The sequence below is a fragment of the Martes martes genome, assembly GCF_963455335.1.
Source record: "Martes martes genome assembly, chromosome: 17".
Classification (NCBI taxonomy): domain Eukaryota; kingdom Metazoa; phylum Chordata; class Mammalia; order Carnivora; family Mustelidae; genus Martes; species Martes martes.
In genome coordinates this window covers 51359913-51378564 of record NC_137905.1, presented here as the reverse complement: position 1 = coordinate 51378564, position 18652 = coordinate 51359913, and the positions used below count along the sequence as shown (strand labels likewise).

Here is an 18652-nt window from a genome sequence, read left to right as displayed (position 1 = left end):
AGCAGAATGCCTGGGTCTGTTGGCTACTTTTCCCTTGGTTTTCAGCAACTCAGGTCTTCTTTCTACAATACCTGATGGTTTTTGAGTAAATGCTGAGCATTGTGTACTAGAAATCACAGAGGCTCTTGAATTAGATCTTCCCCCAGAGAGCTAAGTCCTCTCCCAGCAAGGAGATCATCTGTAATCCCAATGGGTCCAGTTTCAGATCTCCACGGAGATCTCCGCACAGCCACGGCAAATGCAAGTGTGCAAGTGGCTGCTGCCACCTCTGCTCAGCTCGCTAGCATCCAGCTACTGCTTTCTCATGAGCTCTTTGTGGGCAGGTCTTACACGGACAGCAAGCAGTTTAGTAGCTGGCAAATGTCTTGAGGGAAGGCTGCACGTGGAACTGGGGGCTCAGCGGCCCATCTGGAAATTCTGCCCTTAAGTCCAATCTATGTGGTCTAACCCGTGTGAATTCAACCCAGTGGACTGCCACTTTCTGAGTCTATTCCCCCAGGCTCAAGTGGCAAATGCCCTTGGGGAACAGGGGAGGGCTAACAGGTTCACCTGTGTGCTTTCCTTTTCTTAGGCATCACCCTCCAGCCAAGCTCCCCAGTGCCTCCCGCGGATTTTGTCCAGGCTTCGTGTAACATGCCTGTGCCACGCTAGCCCCAAACCCTGCTCTTCATGGCCAATTCCAGCAGCACAGGTGCAGTATCTGAGATATCTATGAGCATATACTAACTAGAGGCACGGAGTTCTTTTAGTCCCTAAATTCTTCCTTCCAGAACCAGTTTTTTCATTTAGCTTGTGGTCTCCTGCTGCAGGATCTTCTCCATTGGCTGTCATTTTTGTACGCTTAGGTAGAATGAGGCAGTTAAAAAGCATAATCCTTGTGTCAGTCAGATTTAGCGGACAGGCTGCCTCTGGGTTATCAGGCCAAGTTTACCTATAGACTGAGAAAATCCTCAGACACAAAAATAGGTCCTGTAGTTGCCTGTGCAGAAAATGCCCAGCTCCTAGGCATCCTGAGGGCTGAAACGGAGGACAGCCGTTCCAGGCAGCGATTCTGGAGTCTGCTATACTCGTACTTGGCAGCTGCGGTCTCGAGCCCCTCTGGGATTCTGTGAGGCTCACTGGCTTCCTTCTCAAGGGGTCACCAGCCTGAAGTGTCCTCACCCTCCGGAAACGGCCGGAATCTCAACTGCTGATGGAAGCTCTCCTGGTCTCTTTTTAATCCTCCACTGACACTGGCAGGCAGGAAGTAAAAATACTCATGAGCTATCATTAACCACAGGCCCTTTGCACTCCCTGCCTTGGGCAGCTGCTCCGTGGCACCCCATCTCATCCCTCTGCAGCTTGTGCTCCTGGTTCATCTCCTCAGCCTTTCCCTGCTCTCCCAACTCCGACAGCTTCCCTTTCACGCAAACCCGCGGCTCCCACTGAGCAACAGTGTCTGGAGCCCCACCCAGCCACCAAGACAAGGGCAGGGATAGGCCCACAGGGAATGTGTGGCAGACATTAAAAAAAGAGGAGGAAGGAAATCACAAAGAGACCAAAAATCCTAATGGAGGGAACCCTTAAAGAGCACCTCCAGCCTTAGGTCATCATAAAGCCCAGGTCCTTGGCAGGCCCTGGGACACAAACCAAAGTGGGGCTATCAACAGTCAGGTGACGACCTTGGTAGGGGAAAGACAGGAAGAACAGTGAAGAAACCAAGGTGCTCATTATCAACAGGAAATTTATTTTTAAATCTGAGGGGCCTGAACAAATAAGGAGACTCCTACCCTCGGCTGGCAAACTTGGGTGGTGGCCAAGGTCAGGGGAGAGGATGACAGCAGGGGGTGGGTAGGAACACGTCCAAAACAGGGGGAGGCCCTCATCACTCGGGTGCAGCCTCCATCAAATACCCGTTCTCCGGAGCAAGATACCCATCACCTCCCTCAGATTCCATGTACATGTCTCGGCTTTCGTTGCCCAGACCCTCCAGCCCGTTGTCCTGGCCGCCACCACCCCCACCTCGGGCCTCATCCCTGCCCCGTTCGCCACCCCGCTCCCCCCGCTTGTGCTCGCGATCCCGGTCTCGGTCACGGTCCCGACGCCGCTCCCGCTCGCTCCGGTGGCTCCGACGTCGTTCCCGGTCACGATCCCGGCCCTTCTCCTCTGGACCATCAGGGCCATCAGGACCCAGCTCCCCAGGAGGCCCATCGTCAGGAGGCGCATCGCCGGCCTCAGAGGGCTCTGCCATGTCACCACCACCTCCGCCACCACGCAGCTCCTCCTTGCGCTCCCGCTCCCGTCGTGCCCGCTCCCGGCTCCGACTACTTCTCCGCTTCCGTTCCCGGTCCTTGTCCTTGCTACGCTCCCTGGAGCGCCTCCGCTCCTCCTTGTCGCGACTCCGTGAGCGCCGCCGCCGGTCCCGAGAGCGGGAGCGTCGCCGTTCTCGCTCCTTGTCTCGCTCGCGGCTTCGTTCCCTGCGCTCCCGCTCGCGGTCCCGGTCGCGGTCCCTGTGGGGCAGCGGGGAGGGGCCGGGCCTGGATGAGGTGGGCAGAGGTTTGTGGCAGGGCTCCCCCACGTGACCACCCCCATCCCAGGAAACCGGCTGCCCAATCTTACCTCTCATCATAGCGGGAAGTATCATCCCGGCCGGAATGCCGGATGTTCACGTCGGCCCCGCCTCTTCTGGTCCCACCGAGGCCACCTCCTAGGGTGGGAGCAGGCGAGAGAGGGTCAGTCTGGGCAGGGCGCTGAGGGAAGGGAATCGGGCACCAAAGAGCCAAAGGAAGGATGCAGCCACACTAGGAGAGCCACGCTTTGCAGACACGTGAGGACTTTCACAAGGTGCCAGCTGGGAAACACCTGCACTCAGACTCCAAAGCGCATGCCCCAGCCTCCAGATACCGCAGAGCCTCGCACAACCTTCCCACACAGCGGCCGCCTCACACCGCCCTAAGCCAGTAACTTTTTTTTTTTTGAAGATTTAATTATTTGATAGAGCGCATGAGTGGGGGTGGGGCAGAGAGAGGGAGAAGTAAGACTCCCTGCTGAGCAGGGAAGGGGCTCAACCCCAGGACCCAGAGATCATGCCCTGAGTCGAAGCAGACACTTAACCAACTGAGCCATCCAAGCGCCCCAAGCCAGTGACCCTTCGAACTGACCTGCCTCAAAGCCTCCAATGGCTTTGCACTGCCCACCTTTCAACCGGGGGCCCCGGTTCTTTACGTTCTGAGTGGTCTCAATCTCCTCGCAGCCTCCAGCTCCCCTCTGCCCCCGTCTGCGATCACTCCTCTCCCTAGAATCTCACCCTCCCCGGGGAGCTAACCTACTCACCCTTCCCGTCTTAGCCGGAGCGCCACTTCCTCAGGCCTTCCCTGACCTACCGGACTCAGCTGCTCTCCACCACACACTCACAGACCATATGCGCCTCCTGAAACTTGCGGAAGCTCACATTTACACACCCGTGCGAGTTGACGGGCGCCTGCCTTTCCCGGCAGACTCTCAGCACCATCAAGGTCGGGACTGACTGGCTCTGCTCGCCGTAACCAGCACGTGGTACAGCAGCCAGAAGATGAAAGTCTAGTGCTAGAGTCAGGGGACCGACCCAATGACTCCAAGGAGCGGGAGCGCGCCTTCTGCAGACGGGAAAACAAAGTCACTTGCGCAGGGCCTTGGCAACGAAGGTGCAGAGCCGGGCTCGGGCTCCCAGCCGACTCCAGAACATCCCCTCTCGTGCCCCCCTCTGCACCACTCGGACTGGAAGAAAGATTCAGTGAGGCAGGCCCGAGTTCCATATAAGGAAATGGCTTCTAGCAAGGCCAGTGAAAAAGGAGAAAGACCGTGTGGAGAGCAAACATTCTAGCCGGGAGAGGCCACTGCCAGGCATCTGGAACATCACGGGCAGGCGTAGCACGGGCTACTGTCTCCCCTTTTCAGGTCACGATCCAGCTGTGGATCCCATCATTTATCGGATGGCTTGAACCAATATATTAAGAAAACAAAATAAAGCAACAGAATATAAATTACTAGTACATATTCTCTGTAAAAAAGATAATTATTGTTCACAGAACTTTTGTTCTGGATGCTATTGTTCCAGATATATGCTGGGTCAGGATGTACTGCTATCACTAAGCCTGAATGCCAGCTGAACTAGAAGACTCTGAGATTCCAGAATCTACAACTGCAAACAGCACACTCTGAAAAACTCACGCCACCCCCCAGAAACGAGGGCAGGGTAAGAAGCTCTCTCATGTCTGAGGCTCAGCAGGTGCACGTGTGGTCTGGGCCACCCAGGCCAGGACAGGGTGAGAAGAGTGACGGGGAGCCGGGAGAAGAGCAGCAGTCCCGCCTGAGGTGTCGGCCGGGGGAGGACCGCCTCTCTCGGAGAGCCGTCACTCACCCTCACAGGAGCAGGTCCTTCACAGGCCCGAGAGGATGGCAGGACCGTAGCCCCAGGTCCAGGCCCCACGCTGAGCCCCTGAGATCCAAGCACCGCAGAGCACAGAGACACACCCAGGACTAGGGGTAAAACAGAAGTGGCAGAGCAGGCCCGGGGCCTGTGCAGGGAAGCGCAGAAGAGACCAGTCTGCGGGGACAGCAGGCAAGGTGGACGCGGGCTGCAGGGACGCCAGGGGCGGCTCTGGGCAGCTCTAGGGCCCAGCCGCCAGGTGCACGGGAGGCCCATCACACATGTCTGGGCGCCAAGGGACTCCCAGGATTCTTTCCCAACAAGGCTCCTTTGTGCTTTAAAAACCTCAAATATGCTTTTAATACTTGCAACCAAACTGACCTTGACTGACAAGCTGAGTAACAATCAGAGACAGAGGCTGTCCACGTCTTGCTCCCGAATGAAAGCACAGTACACAGCTGGTAACCGATGAATAAACAAAGGAGCGAGAGCAAAGACTATATGGGTGACAGCGCAACCTTCATGAGCCCTACCGTGTGCCACTGGCCAAGCTGGGCTTCCTGTGAATTCAGTGAACTCTGCAGTTACCCCAACTTTCCAGGATCAAGGGAAATGAGGCAGGAAGAGGGCCAAATGCACCAGCTAGTAAGTGCACAAGCGCATCTGGTCCCAGACTCGCCTCTCCAAGCCAGTGCTCCTGCTCATCAGTGACCCAGAATGAGAAGACAGCCCCCAGGAAGGATGATGGTGACAAGAGGAGCCGGAGGGAGGGGAGAATATGAGCAGCAGCCAGGCAAGGCGAAAGAGGAAGGGAAGACAGTAAGCAGCAGAAGGATGCAGAAGGGAGTCAGGCCCACGGGGGGCGCAGTCCCGGCAGAAGTGCTCACCTAGCCGCCGGGGCCGCCAGCCCTTCACAGTCCGGCCCCTCTCCACATCCACAAGGACTCTCCTGCCATCAATCTTCTTGCCGTCTGCGTGCTTGTAAGCGGCTGCAACAGACGTGGGGAGGGGGGAGGGGGAGGAGTCCCCAGAGGGTCCTCTAGTCAGGACAGGGCCCAGCTCTGTGGCATCCCCACCCGCACGTCCCCATCAATGCACTCTGTGCGCACGCGCACACACACGCACACGCCCACCAGACAGCCAGGCAACGGACAGCCAGACCAACCCTCTCCCAAACCAGGAGGGGCCTGCTCCATCTTGGCACCTGTTTATCACCCCCCAATCGCTACTGGGGGGGAGCAAGACCACCCCAACCACCACGCCCCTGGGCGCCCAGGCCCTTCCTACTCCCATTCGACAGAGCAGCCCCCTCCTGCCCAGGCGGCCAAAGTTGCTGCAAAGAAACTGGAGGTTAACTTAAGGCTGGACTCTGCTGTGGGGGAGGGCTCCTCCACAACCCCAGGCATGCACCCTAAACCATCATGCTGGGGCAGGAGGCCCAGCTGGGCCGCTCTGCACCCCAGTTCACACCGGTTTTCCTTTTTGTTTTTTTGTGTTTTTGGGGGGGGGGCGGAGGTGAGCATGGGGGGAACAGACATCAGAACAGAAAATGAACCAGAAAAGGGTGGGAGAAATCTTTAGGAGATGGCAGGGAGCAGAAGGGTGGGTTATGGTGCTCCCAGGGGGCCTGGAGGGGCCCCCTACAGCAGCTGGGGGAGAGGGTAAGTGGAGGGAGGCATGGGAGGCGTGCGGTGCTACCAACAATTCCTGCCTTACCTGAGCCGACTGACTGCCACCCAATCCCAGCCCCCATCCCATCTCTCCCTCCACACCCCCAGCTCAACACATGCTGGGAGGCCAACCCCAGCCGGAGCCTCTCGGGATGGGTGAGGAGTAGAGGGGGAGATTCAGGGCGAGGCATGTTCCTGCTCTTGGGCAGGGCACAGTGATGGGCAGGCCTGATCCCAGGCCTGTCTCACACGGGGCGTCGGGAAGGCCAAAAAGGTCTCTTTCCCACCCCCAGCCCTGGCCTAGGGGGTTGTCCTTAACCAACCACAATACCCTGCCCCGCCCCAGCCCTCTCCCCCCCAAATAACAACCAGAGGAAGAGAAAAAGGTGCCATTTACCGATGCCGGCCTTGCGGGTGTCCAAACCGAGCGGGATGGGGGGGGCTCGGCAACTCCTGGGGGCCTGGCGAGGAGGCGGGCTTCCCGGGGGGGGACACGGGACCGCTTACCTGGAGCCCCCAAGCTTACCTGAGCACGCGCACAGACCCCACACCCACCACCATGGGGTCAGCTAAAGCTACAGGGAAGGGAAGTGGGGGGTTCTAGGGAGCCACAGAGAGGAAGAGGAACCACATCTCCTGCACCACCTGGAGACAGGCAGAGGAAGTGGTGGACCCCAAAGAAACCTCATGGAGGCCTTGAAAGACGGGGGAGACAAGGGTTAACGTCAAGTCTAGGAGCTGGTAAAGCCCGGGGACTAGCTTGTTGAATTTTTAAAAAGAAGGCTGGGGAGACCTTAGCGAACCTGTCCGCCCTGACCTTTCCCAGTAAAGTCCACACTAAACTAAGCACACGCCCCACCCCCTCGCAGCACGTAGAAGGACTTTTCCACCTCGAATTCCACACTCCCTCCCACCACCTGCCACTCAAAAGGCTGGCACACAAGGAGACAGCCTGGGGGGTCCAGGAGATGGAGTGCTGCCCGTGATTTGAGGAGGAGGGGCCATTTGGCCCCCAAACCCAGAGGAGGGTAGTGGGGGAGAAGGGATTTAAGGACCGGGAACACAGTCAAGCAAAGGAACCCTGCTCTGGTTCAGTAACCCAAACCCCAGAAGAGGCCCAACCCAAGAGTACCAACAAAGAAACCATGTGACATGTGTACTTCTAGGCTTCTCTTTCTCTCCCTCTCTTAGGTCTCTAGACAGTGGAAGGGTCTTAAGTAAAATCTACAACACCTTCAGCTGCTTGCAGCCTGTCACTCGGTCCCTCCCACACCCCAACCCCCAATTCCATGCACTCGGCAGAGCCGCTGGCCACCACAGCCCTTTGGCAGGCCTCAACCATGATAAGGCAGACAGAAAAGGGGCACAGCACCCTGAGTCTAGCAACCAAAAAGATTCTCCAGGGCCACCACAGTGACAGCCCCACAAAAGCACGGGGGCCAGGAGCAAAGGGTTGAAGGGTTCCACATGGAGCCCTCGCCCTAGTGCGCCCTGTCTGCAGTATTCCCGTAACCCTGCTGCTGACGCCATGAAGCCAGGTTAAGTCGGGCTGAGTGGAGCCCAACCGGAGAGGCTAGCTGCCTTTCCCATCAGGGCTCATCCTTCCCTTCCTGGGATCAGCAAGACTATCAGAGAGCATATACGGACTGGGGGAAGGGTCGGCAGGAGGGACAAAGGGCACCCAAACAAGGAAAGGGTTCTGGGTGCGGGGAGGCTGAGGGGGCGACTGGGAATGGGAGGAGGGATGCCTCACTGCTCCTGAGCTGCCTGGCTAAGCTGGGCTGGTGTGCGGTGCTGAGTGATCTTACCCATGATACAAACCCTTATACCAACCATACACTGAGGTGTTGTAAGGGGAGCGTAAGCATCAGCTGCAAGCCAGCTGCGTGGTGGCTGCAGTGACAATAAGAACAGTCAATTAATACGGCGGCCCCTGGACACGCCGCAGCCCTGCCCGCCCCCACCCACCCGTCCCTGCCCGTGTGGACGCCGCCGCAGCCTCAAAGGGGGCTTTGGAGAGGTGGGGGCAGGCGCTAAGCACGCCTACCAACCCACTGCCCGCTGAGGAACAGGGTGGGGGGCCAGGGGTGGGGAGGCGGAGGGTCGGGTGGCCCAGCCCCAGCGCTGCTGAGGGAAAGAGAGGGCAGGTTCAAAGGCCAGTCCTCATTCCAACCTGGCCGCCCCCAATGCTGGTGGGGGGAATGGGGAGAGGCTCCCCAAACATCCGACCCCTCCCCCACCTCCAGCTGGCCCCAGCCCCCACCCAGTTCCCTCCTTGCCCCTGAGGTTCAACGTGTGACACTTACCTCCCCAGGTTCACACACACACACACGTTGTGGGGGATTTTGGTTTTTGTTTTTTAAAAAACACGTATATAAAAAAAAAAAAGATATATCAGAAACAGAGGGAGGAGGAGGAGAGACATTGCTCATGTCAGGTTTGGCAGGGTAGGGGGTGGGGACAGACGACGGGAAGGGGCTGGGCAGCAGAGGAGAGAGAGGGTCAGAGCGCAGGGCTCAGGCCGGGAGGTACTCACAGTGCATGTCTCGCTCATGTTCATACTCGATGAAGGCGTAGCCTCGGGGCTTTCCTGACCGCTTACTGTAGACCATGTGTATCTGGGCGGGGCCGCAGGTAGAAATCAGTTCTCAGACTAGGAAATCCCACCCCTTCAATCACCAGCCTGTGCGCAAGGCCCTGGGCTGGGTGCTGCCAGCGACAGAGGCCTCAGACCCTTCTCCCTGTTCTCAGGAGCCCAGAATGACTGTGGGTCTTACAGCACCCAGCTTGGCAGCGTGTGCACAATGGTCCCCAGCCCTCGCTATGGCCCAGAGCGCTCAGGGGACTTTTCAGTGAATGTAAGACATGCTGGTTAAACATAAAGCCTTCCTCTGAAACAGGAGTCAGCACACACATTTACACTTTTTCTCTGAAGGGCCAGACAGCAGGTACTTCCAGCTGAGGGCCTCAGGGTCTGACTACCTGACTCTGCCTTCAGAAACAGCAGCCACAGACAAGAGTGAAGAAACGGGCTTGGCCGGTCACCGATAAGCCTTTATTTACAAACAGTAAGTTTGGCCACGGCCTCTGAAGCCCCAAAATAACGGGATGCATCCTTGGGGCCGGGAGCCAGCCTTCTTCCTCCCCGCATCGTGCCCCAATTCGAGTAGCCAAAGCCCCAGTTCACTCACTCTTTTGATGGGTCCGTACACCTCAAACTCTCTCCGGAGCTTCGATTCTGTCGTGTCATAGTTCTATTGGGAGACAGACACGACGTTAAGATGGAGAAGTGCGCCATCCCAAAGCCCTTAGAACATTCCAGGACTTAGCCTATTGTTCTTTGTCCCACACTCAAGCTCTTAGCAGCCCAGGGATCTAAGCTCCTCTGGCGCTCCAGGGGTGGGGAGCTGGGGACTCACCACTCTAGCCACAAAGAGAGTCTTGAAGGCATCACCCTGAGCATTGGGATCATTGTGAGGGTCCCCTGCACGAGAAGAACACAACGTGTAAAGACCGAGTGTCCACAGCCTCACCCAGCAAGACAGACACACACAGACGGGCAGAGGCCCGATAGAAGAAAACCGCTGGCGACCTGGAGACCTTGGGCATGCTCCTCTCTCCAGCTGCCCTAGAGCACAGTGGCCCTTCTACAAGTAGTCAGTTTAGGCTGACAGGGGAAGGGGGGAGGCTGACCTCAAGCTGACTGGGCGGGACCACCCTAAATGCCATTCAGACCTATACATGCAAAGGCTCCGGTCCCTTCCAGGGGAAGACTGGGCATCTCTGTGGAGGCAGCCGGATCACCCCTGGGCCTGGGGGTGGGGGGGTGGTGCTTTCCTCCCTCACCTGCAGGGCCGCACTGCCACCCGATGGCACAGCTTTCAACTACAGCCTGTGGGAAAACCTTAGCTCAAAGGCTGGGAGAGGGCCCCAGAGAGGCAGAGCCTTGCTTTCTTCCCTATGCGCTTTGGCCTCTGTGCCTCAGGGAGAAAGCGAGGGCACAAGATGCTGATCAGATTCTCGGCCCACAAGGCCACGGAGGAATAACCATCTCTGCAGACAGGAGCCAAAATCTACTACAGAACCCATTCCGGAAGGGATTCTGAAGGCTCAGGCCCGGGAAGAAGTCCTCTTCAGATTATGGTGACCCAACCCCACATGATGGCCCTCGACTCCCGCCAGGGCCCCAGAGGCACCCTGCCCAGCGCCCAGCGGAGGCAGTTCCTCCATGACACAGTGCCGCCCTCAGGAACAACCTGCCGTGTTGTAGGGGAACAGGAGAAAAGGAACATTAATAATTCATCGCACATATAATTAGGCCCCGACACTGTGCTGGGTGCTGAGGATTCGTCATCTTGCAAATGGAAACAAAGCCAATCCCTGAAGCGTGGAAAAGGAAGAAGCATCAGAGCAGCAAAGAGGCCAAGTCCGGCTTTACACCCCAGCCTGACCTCACAGGCCGGGGGTTCTAACTACCAGGCTCCACGCTGAACGTCCAGGCACCGGCTTCTCAGGAAGATAGTCCAGGTGTTGCAAGAAGCCAGCGAAATAAAGTTCCAGATCTGTTTCCTGTGAGAGGGCTACACTGCAGAGTGCAAGGTGACTTCAGAGAACCAGCAGAATGAGCCCACATTTAAAGGAATAACTACCTGGAAACTGATGGCAGCCTTTGAAGACAGCCCCATCTTTGCACCTGCCCCCTCAAGCTGCTCACCCTACGTCACCCCTCCGCACTGTCATTTTCTGTGCCCTGGTCTCTAGGTCTGCACCAGGCTGCTCTCATCCACTCATCTAACAGGTACCCATTAAGGACTAGCAAATGCCTGGAGCCGTCGTTAAGTGTCCGGGATTTCACAGCGAACCGGACCAAAAGAGAGCTATGCCCTCTTGGAGGTCAGACACAAATGCAGGGAGGCTGACCGTCAACAAGGTAAGAAAACCATTTAGTTCTATCAGACAGTGACAGACCCAGGCAGGAGAGCTGTTAAGTGGAAGGCCAGGAAAGACCTCAGTGGGATGAGGGCATCTGACCGAAGACCCGGAAGTCTCAGGACAGCAACAGGAAATGCATCTGCCAACACCAGGCAGTAGGTGGTCGAACAGGTGCAGCAGGAATGCAGCAGAGGGACGGCTGACTGCTGCCTGGAGGAGTGGAATTCCCGGCGGGCAGCGTGGAGGTGCCCACCAGCACCGCAAGTACACTGTGGCAGGCTCTGTGGTTCCTGCTTCCGCGAGGGGCCCATGAGTGTGACTAAAGGCAAAAGCTAGTGCAGCCAGCCAAGAGCACCCCTGCACCTGAAAAAAGAACATGTCAGCACAATGACTGTGGCAGAGAACTAGAGCTGGTCGGCAGGTCACCAGGGAGCGCTCCATCGTGTTGGCACAGAAATTCTGCCTTTGGGAAATCCTTGGCTAAAGGGCTGATCGAGGTACAACCCAGAGCAGGGGCTCAAAGAACTGTCCTGTGTGGTGGGGAAACCTCATGAGACTTTTGGGCTGGGGGGGGGGCAGGGAAGTATCTCAGAACTACAGTTAAGGGGGCGCAGTGGGTTAAGCCTCTGCCTTCGGCTCAGGTCATGATCTCAGGGTCCTAGGACCGAGCCCCGCATTGGGCTCTCTGCTCAGCGGGAAGACTGCTTCCCCCTCTCTCTCTGCCTACTTGTGATCTCTGTCAAATAAATAAATAAAATCTTTAAAAAAAAAAAGAACTCAGCAAGCATACTAGGCCTCAACAAGCCTCGATTTTCCTTGTCTTAAAAACATGAGTAATAAGCCCTGCCATGCCTCAAAGCTGTGAGAAATCAATCATAGAATGCAGACCAACTGCTTTGGAAAGGACAAGGTCCCCTCGAAGGGCAGCCGTTTACTGTGATGAGGCACAGCATGCTTCAGCAGTGGGAACAGAGGCTCTCAGACGCATAAAAACCCTAATGTACTTGATCCATTCTTTTTTCTTTTCAATTATGCATTAGTCCAAACATGTAGGACTTCAGAAAACAAAACAACGAACCTATAGGAACCAGCTTCAATTATCAACCTTGGCCACAACCATTTCAACTGCACCCCAATCCCACTGAGGTATTTATTTTTTTAAAAAAAGGTTTTATTTATCATTTGACAGAGACACAGGGAGAGAAGGAACACAAGAAGGGGAAGCGGGAGAGGGAGAAGCAGGCTTCCTGTCGAGCAGGGAGCCTGATGCGGGGCTTGATCCCGGGACCCTGGGATCATGACCTGAGCCAAAGGCAGATGCTTAACCCACTGAGCCACCCTGACGCCCCTCACTGAGGTATTTTATTTTTTTTACTTTTTAAAGATTTTATTTATTTGTTCGACACAGAGAGAGATCACAAGTAGGCAGAGAGGCAGGCAGAGATAGAGGGAGAAGCAGGCTCCCCGCTGAGCAGAGAGCCCGATGCGGGGCTCAATCCCAGGACCCTGGGATCATGACCTGAGCCGAAAGCAGAGGCTTTAACCCACTGAGCCACGCAGGCGCCCCTCTAACAGAGACTTTTAAGAAACCAGAACCACCACACTGTTACGGCACCTTAACACGTTACTTCCTTAACTGGAGACCCAGTACTCAAATGCCAATTGTTTCAAAACTGGATTTTTAGAGTTAGTTCATTTAAATCCGGATCCAAACAAGTTCCACCCACACCACGTGGCTGACAGAGCTTTTGATTTTTAAACCCATACAGTCTGGCTCCCTGCCAGCCTCCCTTGTCATTTAACTGGTTAAAGAAACTGAGTTACAAGTTTGTTGTCTACAATTTCACACATTCTGAATTTGGCTGACTGCACCTCTGTGGTGTCATTTAACACAACAAGACCCCATTCCTAAAGGGGGGAAAATAACTTCCAGGGGGACAAGTGATTTACCCAAGGTCATTTGGCTGCAAGGGACAGAATTGGGGTTAAAGCACAGTGGGTCAGACTGCAAGGCCTGTGCCTTAACAACTGAGCGAAAAGACTCCCAGACTAACTGGGGCCAACGCTTCCGTGTGCCAGGTCCTGTGCCAGGCTGGGGCCATTGAAGTGAGCAAATCCCATCCGAACCCTGCTCTCTCGGGGCAGTCGGGAAACTCCAGTGGAGAGAGATCCCCTTCAAATCCCCCACGCAGACCGAAGTGACCAACCTGCAGTGCGTCTCGGGGCTTTCAGCACACACGGGGACTCCACCTGAGCAAGGAAGTCACGGAAGGCTTCCCTGAGAAGTCACAGCTGAATGGGGATACAAAGGGCTGCTACAAATAAACCAAGGTGTCATCACAGACCGGGGGAACAGTCTGGGCAAAAGCCCATTGACAGGAGACCTTCCGGCAAGAAAGAGGCATAAGAGGAGGCAGCTGTGGCTGGAGCCTGAGGGGAGCATGGTGCCCGACATGTCTGGAACAGTGGGCAGGAAAGAGACTTTGGTCTTTACGCCAAGAGCAAAAGGAAGCTGTTAGAAAAGGGCAGAGTCAGGACCCCTGGGTGGCTCAGTGGGTTAAGCCACTGCCTTCAGCTCAGGTCATGATCCCAGAGTCCTGGGATCGAGCTCCGCACTGGGAATCCCTGCTCAGCAAGGAGCCTGCTTCTCTCTCTGCCTGCCACTTTGCCTGCTTGTGCTTGCACTCTGTCTCTCTCTAAACAAATAAAATCTTAAAAAAAGAAAAGAAAGAAGTAGAGTCATACTTAAAAGACCCAAAGAACTTGGTGGAGACAGAGATGTAGGGAAACCAGTTAGACTGTTACTGGGTGTGTGGACAGGAGGACACTTGGGTGGTAGCAGACATGGAGAGAACGGTCAGATGTGAGACAGAGAGCAACAGAGACAAGCTGTGGTGACAGGCTGGAGAAAGGAGGAAAAAAAGTGTTAAAAGCAACGGGCGGCCCACGATAGAGATCATGACTTGCAAAGCCGCACAGCCATGTTCCACTGAAGAAAACATCCAAGGAGACCAGGTGGGTGGGAGGAGGAAATTCTGAATGCGGTTTGGACACTGAGTCTCAGATACCTTTGAGGCATCTGAGAATGGCAAGAAAGCAACTGCAGTGAGTCACTGCTCAGAGTGTGCTCAGCCGATATCCGTGTCTTTAGATGTTAGGCCTCTCGGGGGGGCTCAGTTGGTTAGGCGTGCGACTCTTGGTTTCGGCTCAGGGCATATCTCGGGGTTGTGAAATCGAGCCCTGCGTGAGGCTCCATGCTCAGCTGGGTTCTGCTGGCAATTCTCTCCCTTTGCCCCTCCCCTCAGTTCACACCCACTCTCTCTCTGAAATTAAATATATATATTTTTTAAGTTGGGCGATGGGCGACTGGGTAGCTCAGTGGGTTAAGCCGCTGCCTTTGGCTCGGGTCGTGATCCTAGGGTCCTGGGATCAAGTCCCATATCGGGCTCCTTGCTCAGCGGGGAGCCTCTTTCTCTCTCTGCCTCTCCCTGCCACTCTGCCCGCTTGTGTGCTCTCTCCATAACAAATAAACAAAATCTTAAAAAAAAAAAAAAAAAGTTGGGGTGCCTGGGTGGCTCAGTTGGCTAAGTGTCTGCCTTCAGCTCAGGTCATGATCCCAGAGTCCTGGGATCGAGCCCCACAATGGGCTCCTTGCTCAGCAGGGAACCTGTTTCCTCCTCTGCCTGCTGCTCCCCCTGCTTATGCTCTCTCTGAAAAATAAACAGAATCTTTTTTTTGGACAGAGAGAGAGAGATATCACAGAGAGTCAGGCAGAGAGAGAGGGGGAAGCAGGCTCCCTGCTGAGCAGAGAACCCAATGCAGGGCTTGATCCCAGGACCCCGAGATCATGACCTGAGCCAAAGGCAGTGACTTAACCCACTGAACCACCCAGGCGCCCCAAATAAACAAAATCTTAAAAAAAAAAAAAAAAAAGGTTAGGCATCTGCATAATTGCCCTGAGGAAACATGCCTCTCCAGGAAATAAGGTCCAAAGAGACATGCTTCACCAGCCTCACAGGCGTAGAAGGAAAGCCCAAGTCTTCTGACTGTAAAGCCCTTCTCTGACAGACAGAGCCAGCTGAGGCTGATGTGCCCGTCTTGTGAAGTCTGGTTAATGGCTACAGTGTATCTGGTTCTGTGTCCCAATTCCTCCTGTACCTGCAAGGGATGGAAAACTCCCATGGTCAAGGACCAGAAGTGGGGCTGTAACTGCCTCACTGCTTCAGCCCGTGACACCAAACTGGGCCGTGGCAGCCCCTCCATGTGCGCTCTCCAGTCGAGGGAGCCCAGCCCAAGGTCTCAAGGCTCCCTTCCTGCCAACCCAGACCCCATCCTAAACCAGTGTTTGGCCAACTTTGTGAACTAAAAATGTGAACCATCCCACCTTCCCATACTAGAGTCCTGGGGTGGATCAGTGGGAGACAAGTGCAAGAGCGTTTGAAGAAGAGATGGGAGAGGAAGAGACACTTACACATTTTTAGCTCTGTCTCCACTTCCTGCTGTCGCCGCTCAATCTTTTCTCGTCTCTGTCAGGAGAAAGGGGGACAACTGAATGCAGACAGAAGTGCCCTGATGTCAGGGAACATCCTGGGGAAAGTAGCAAAAAAAGATGTGGGGCCAACAGGCAAAAATGACATACCTTTCTCTCCATGCGTTCCTCCCGAGTTTCTGCTCGAGTCGGGGGAGGAGCATCTCGAGGGTCCTGGGAACAAGAAGAGAGGTGACAGGGTGGGAGGGACACAGGTTGCAAGGGACACCGATCCAGAAAACAATAGGCACCTCAGCCACTCACTGCCCCTCCCCCCCATACAAGCAAACATGGGACAGTTCCCAGGCCAGTGGAAGTGAGGGGGTGGCAAAGATCAAAAACATGGGTTTATGGACAAATGCTATCCACAAACCTCTGCTGGTCTGTAACGAGAAGTACAGAAACTGGAAGAATTCAGAAACTTCTATAGCAACCGGATAGAGCAGCTTTACACCCACCGAGCTTAATAAAAATTTGATCTTTTATTCTGTAGTCTTTCTTTAAAGGTACAGGAACATCAAAATCATTCCACTGTATACATAAACATCACCCTGCAAAAGATTTGTCCTTTATCACAGAAGGCGATCAGGACCAGGGTCGAAGCAAAAGGAGTTGACAGCGCAGTCCAGAAGCAGTACCCGGACACCTTCTGATGATCAGGGTAGTTCTCGAAGGGCTCACCAGCCGCTCATTAAACTCTAACTGCCACATGACCTGTGCCATCTAGGGTGCCACAGGCCTGCAGCCATTAAATTAGTTTAATTAGCTAATAACATTTCCCCAGGACCGGTTCACCAAGGGTGGCAAATCCTACTGAAGAACCAGTCTCCTGTTACCTCTCCTCTACCTTCAGCAGCCCTTTCTTACTTGATACCAGAACTGGCCTCCTCTGACTTCTGGCTGTGTGCCAGCCCTTCTCAGGTGTGCCCTGACCCACCTCTGATGTTGTCACCCGCAGTTTACAAATGAAAAGACGGAGGGAGGCCCAGAAGCCCAAGCCACGTATTTGTGTTTACCCTGCAGTGGCAGAGCTGAAAATCTCAAGCCCATGTGAACACCATCCTATTATTAATAAAACTGGTGACCATGGTAACACTGATGACTGCTGACTACTTGATGTCAAGCCCTGTACCAAGTTTTGCAGTTAATTCTCTGCCAATATCGTGAGAAAAATACTACTACCCCTTACTAAAAAAGAAGACATCAACTAAGAGAACAAAGCACTCGCCCAAGGTCACACAGCTGATAAATCGTGTGAGCCGAAGATGGCCTGACTCCAAAGCCTGAATCCTCAACTGCTAGTTCCTGAATTTTCCAAAAAAACAAAACAAAAAAAACCCCCCAAAACAAAAAAACAACCCTACAAGGAATACAGTATCAACCCTATTTAAGACAGGATCGGAAAAATTGAGTCCCCTGCGTAAATCGCACAGCTAGAAAATGGCCAGAAACTGGACTCCCAAACCCAGCTCTGCAGCCCCCTGAACCCAAACCATTCCAAGTCTGCTCAGTGAACTCACCTCAAACTCTCGAATGTAGGGCGCAATGCCACAGTAAGGTTGGTTGTGGTGTTTTTCATGTGGCAGTTTCTCCAAGGGTGGCAGGTATGGGATAGGGTCACGGGGAGCAAAGAGGGCCAGAAGGTTGGGTGGCAGGAACTGGGTCATCTTGCCAAGTCTGAGAGCAGAAGCAGGACAGGCTTAAGTTAGGGAGACCGGGTACTGATGAGGCCCCTACCGTCCCCTGACTCCCAAGAAAAGAGAGATCCGGGGGCAAAGTCTCGGTATGAAAAAAGGTTTTGTAAGAACACGGGAGTGATCCTAAGGCTCAGTCTGAAAAAGAAACCAGGTTGGGGGGGTGGGGGGGGGAGCGCTGTGTGAGGGTGGGGCAAAGGCGCTCAGGGAAACAAAGACTGAAAAAGAGTTTCTGAGGAGTTAAGTGTCAGAGTCCCGAGCAAGGGGCCGTGGGGCTGAGAGGTTCCCTGTGAGCGTGCCGGGGCGGGGGAGGGGAAGGAGGCTCAAGGATCCTTACAAGGGAGCCCCCCCCCCACCCTGGAGAGCAGGTTATGGGGGCGGGAATCGCAGCAAGTCCCCGGTCAAGGAAGAGGCTCAGAAGCAACAAGCCCCTCGAGCCAGGGCTTGTGGGTAATAGATCCAGGCCCCCCACAGACGAAAGGAATTGTGGGTAAGGGTCCAGGCCGCTGAGGAGGCGAGGGAGAAAAAGGCAATACGCCGCAAGGGCCTGTGGGTAAGGGGCCGCGGGAGAGCTGCGGGAAGAGGGTCCAGCTGCCCAGAGGACTCTGGGTAAGGGGTGCAGAGAGGTGCGGTGGCGCGGGAAAGAGGCCCGGCCGCGGGGAAAAGACTGGGGCCCACCGCAGGGGGTTGTGGGTAGCGGCTCCGCACCCGAGGAGGCCACTCAATCACACTCACCCGCCGCGCGGCGCCCTCCTCGGCCTGGCGACGGTCCGGGGGCTCGCGGCGGCTGCGGCGGCCCCTCAGCAGCAGGGACTCCTGCTCTGGCTTCGACTCCGGCGGCGTCCGCGTCCGTCTGCCTCCGTCGCCCGCCCAGCGCGCGCACCAGGCCGCTGCTCACGAGCCCGCGCGGCCTCGGCTGGCGACAGGGGCAAGGGGTGGAACAAGTCGCAAATCCCTCCGCCGTCCGCGCTGCGCACGCGCCGCTCGATTAAGCACAACCCACACACAGGGACCTGGCGCCAGCGCGGGCACTGCGCACGCGCCGGGTCACTTCCCCGCCCCCCCGGGCGCCTTAAACTCCTGTGCCGCCGCGGGCTGCAGGCCGCAGTGCGCACGCGGGTAGCGCACCCAGCAGGAGCCCTGTCCATCTTGTGCTCACGGCTCCAACCGCCTCTGAGCGCGAGACTCCTCGATGCTCCGCCCCTTTCTCCAAACACACTTCCCGGATCTTGTACGCATGTCTGTGTTGTCCTGTACGGTAAAATACCCCTCCGCCGCCTGGCAAAGAGTCCCTATGTGAATGGTGTCATTACGTTGAAGTCTAACCTCCTAAATCAGTAACTGGTCTTCCGGCGGCTAGTGTATGCTGGGCACTGTTTGGGCTGTGCAGATGTAGTACGTGACTAAGGCGGTCTTTTTCGTCTTGGAGCTTACATTTTAC

At 55.6% G+C, this 18652-nt stretch overlaps 1 protein-coding gene across 2 annotated transcripts; it reads right to left on the bottom strand.

Moving 5' to 3' along the window:
- Positions 1–1698: 1698 nt before the first annotated feature.
- SNRNP70 (small nuclear ribonucleoprotein U1 subunit 70) lies at positions 1699–18182 on the bottom strand. Of its 2 annotated transcripts, none has more exons than XM_080828697.1 (10): positions 17947–18182; positions 17038–17194; positions 15629–15691; positions 15461–15515; positions 9477–9541; positions 9249–9311; positions 8594–8675; positions 5275–5376; positions 2599–2686; positions 1699–2489 (listed from the first exon to the last, which is right to left on the bottom strand). In XM_080828697.1, exons 2-10 carry the CDS (start codon positions 17182–17184, stop codon positions 1865–1867), a joined length of 1290 nt encoding a protein of 429 aa, XP_080684823.1. In that variant the 5' UTR covers positions 17185–17194; positions 17947–18182; the 3' UTR covers positions 1699–1864. The 2 variants fall into 2 exon arrangements, with proteins under 2 accessions (XP_080684823.1, XP_080684822.1); XM_080828696.1 differs by having other exon boundaries at positions 1699–2516; positions 17947–18176.
- Between the last annotated feature and the right edge of the window lie 470 nt (positions 18183–18652).

Coding starts and splice junctions, on each gene's coding strand:
- SNRNP70 (XM_080828696.1), bottom strand. CDS start 17,184: ATGACCCAGTTCCTGCCACCCAACCTTCTGGCCCTCTTTGCTCCCCGT. Junction 15,516..15,628: donor AGGAACGCATGGAGAGAAAG/GTATGTCATTTT, acceptor TTCTCCTGACAG/AGACGAGAAAAGATTGAGCG. Junction 2,517..2,598: donor ACTTCCCGCTATGATGAGAG/GTAAGATTGGGC, acceptor CACCTCATCCAG/GCCCGGCCCCTCCCCGCTGC.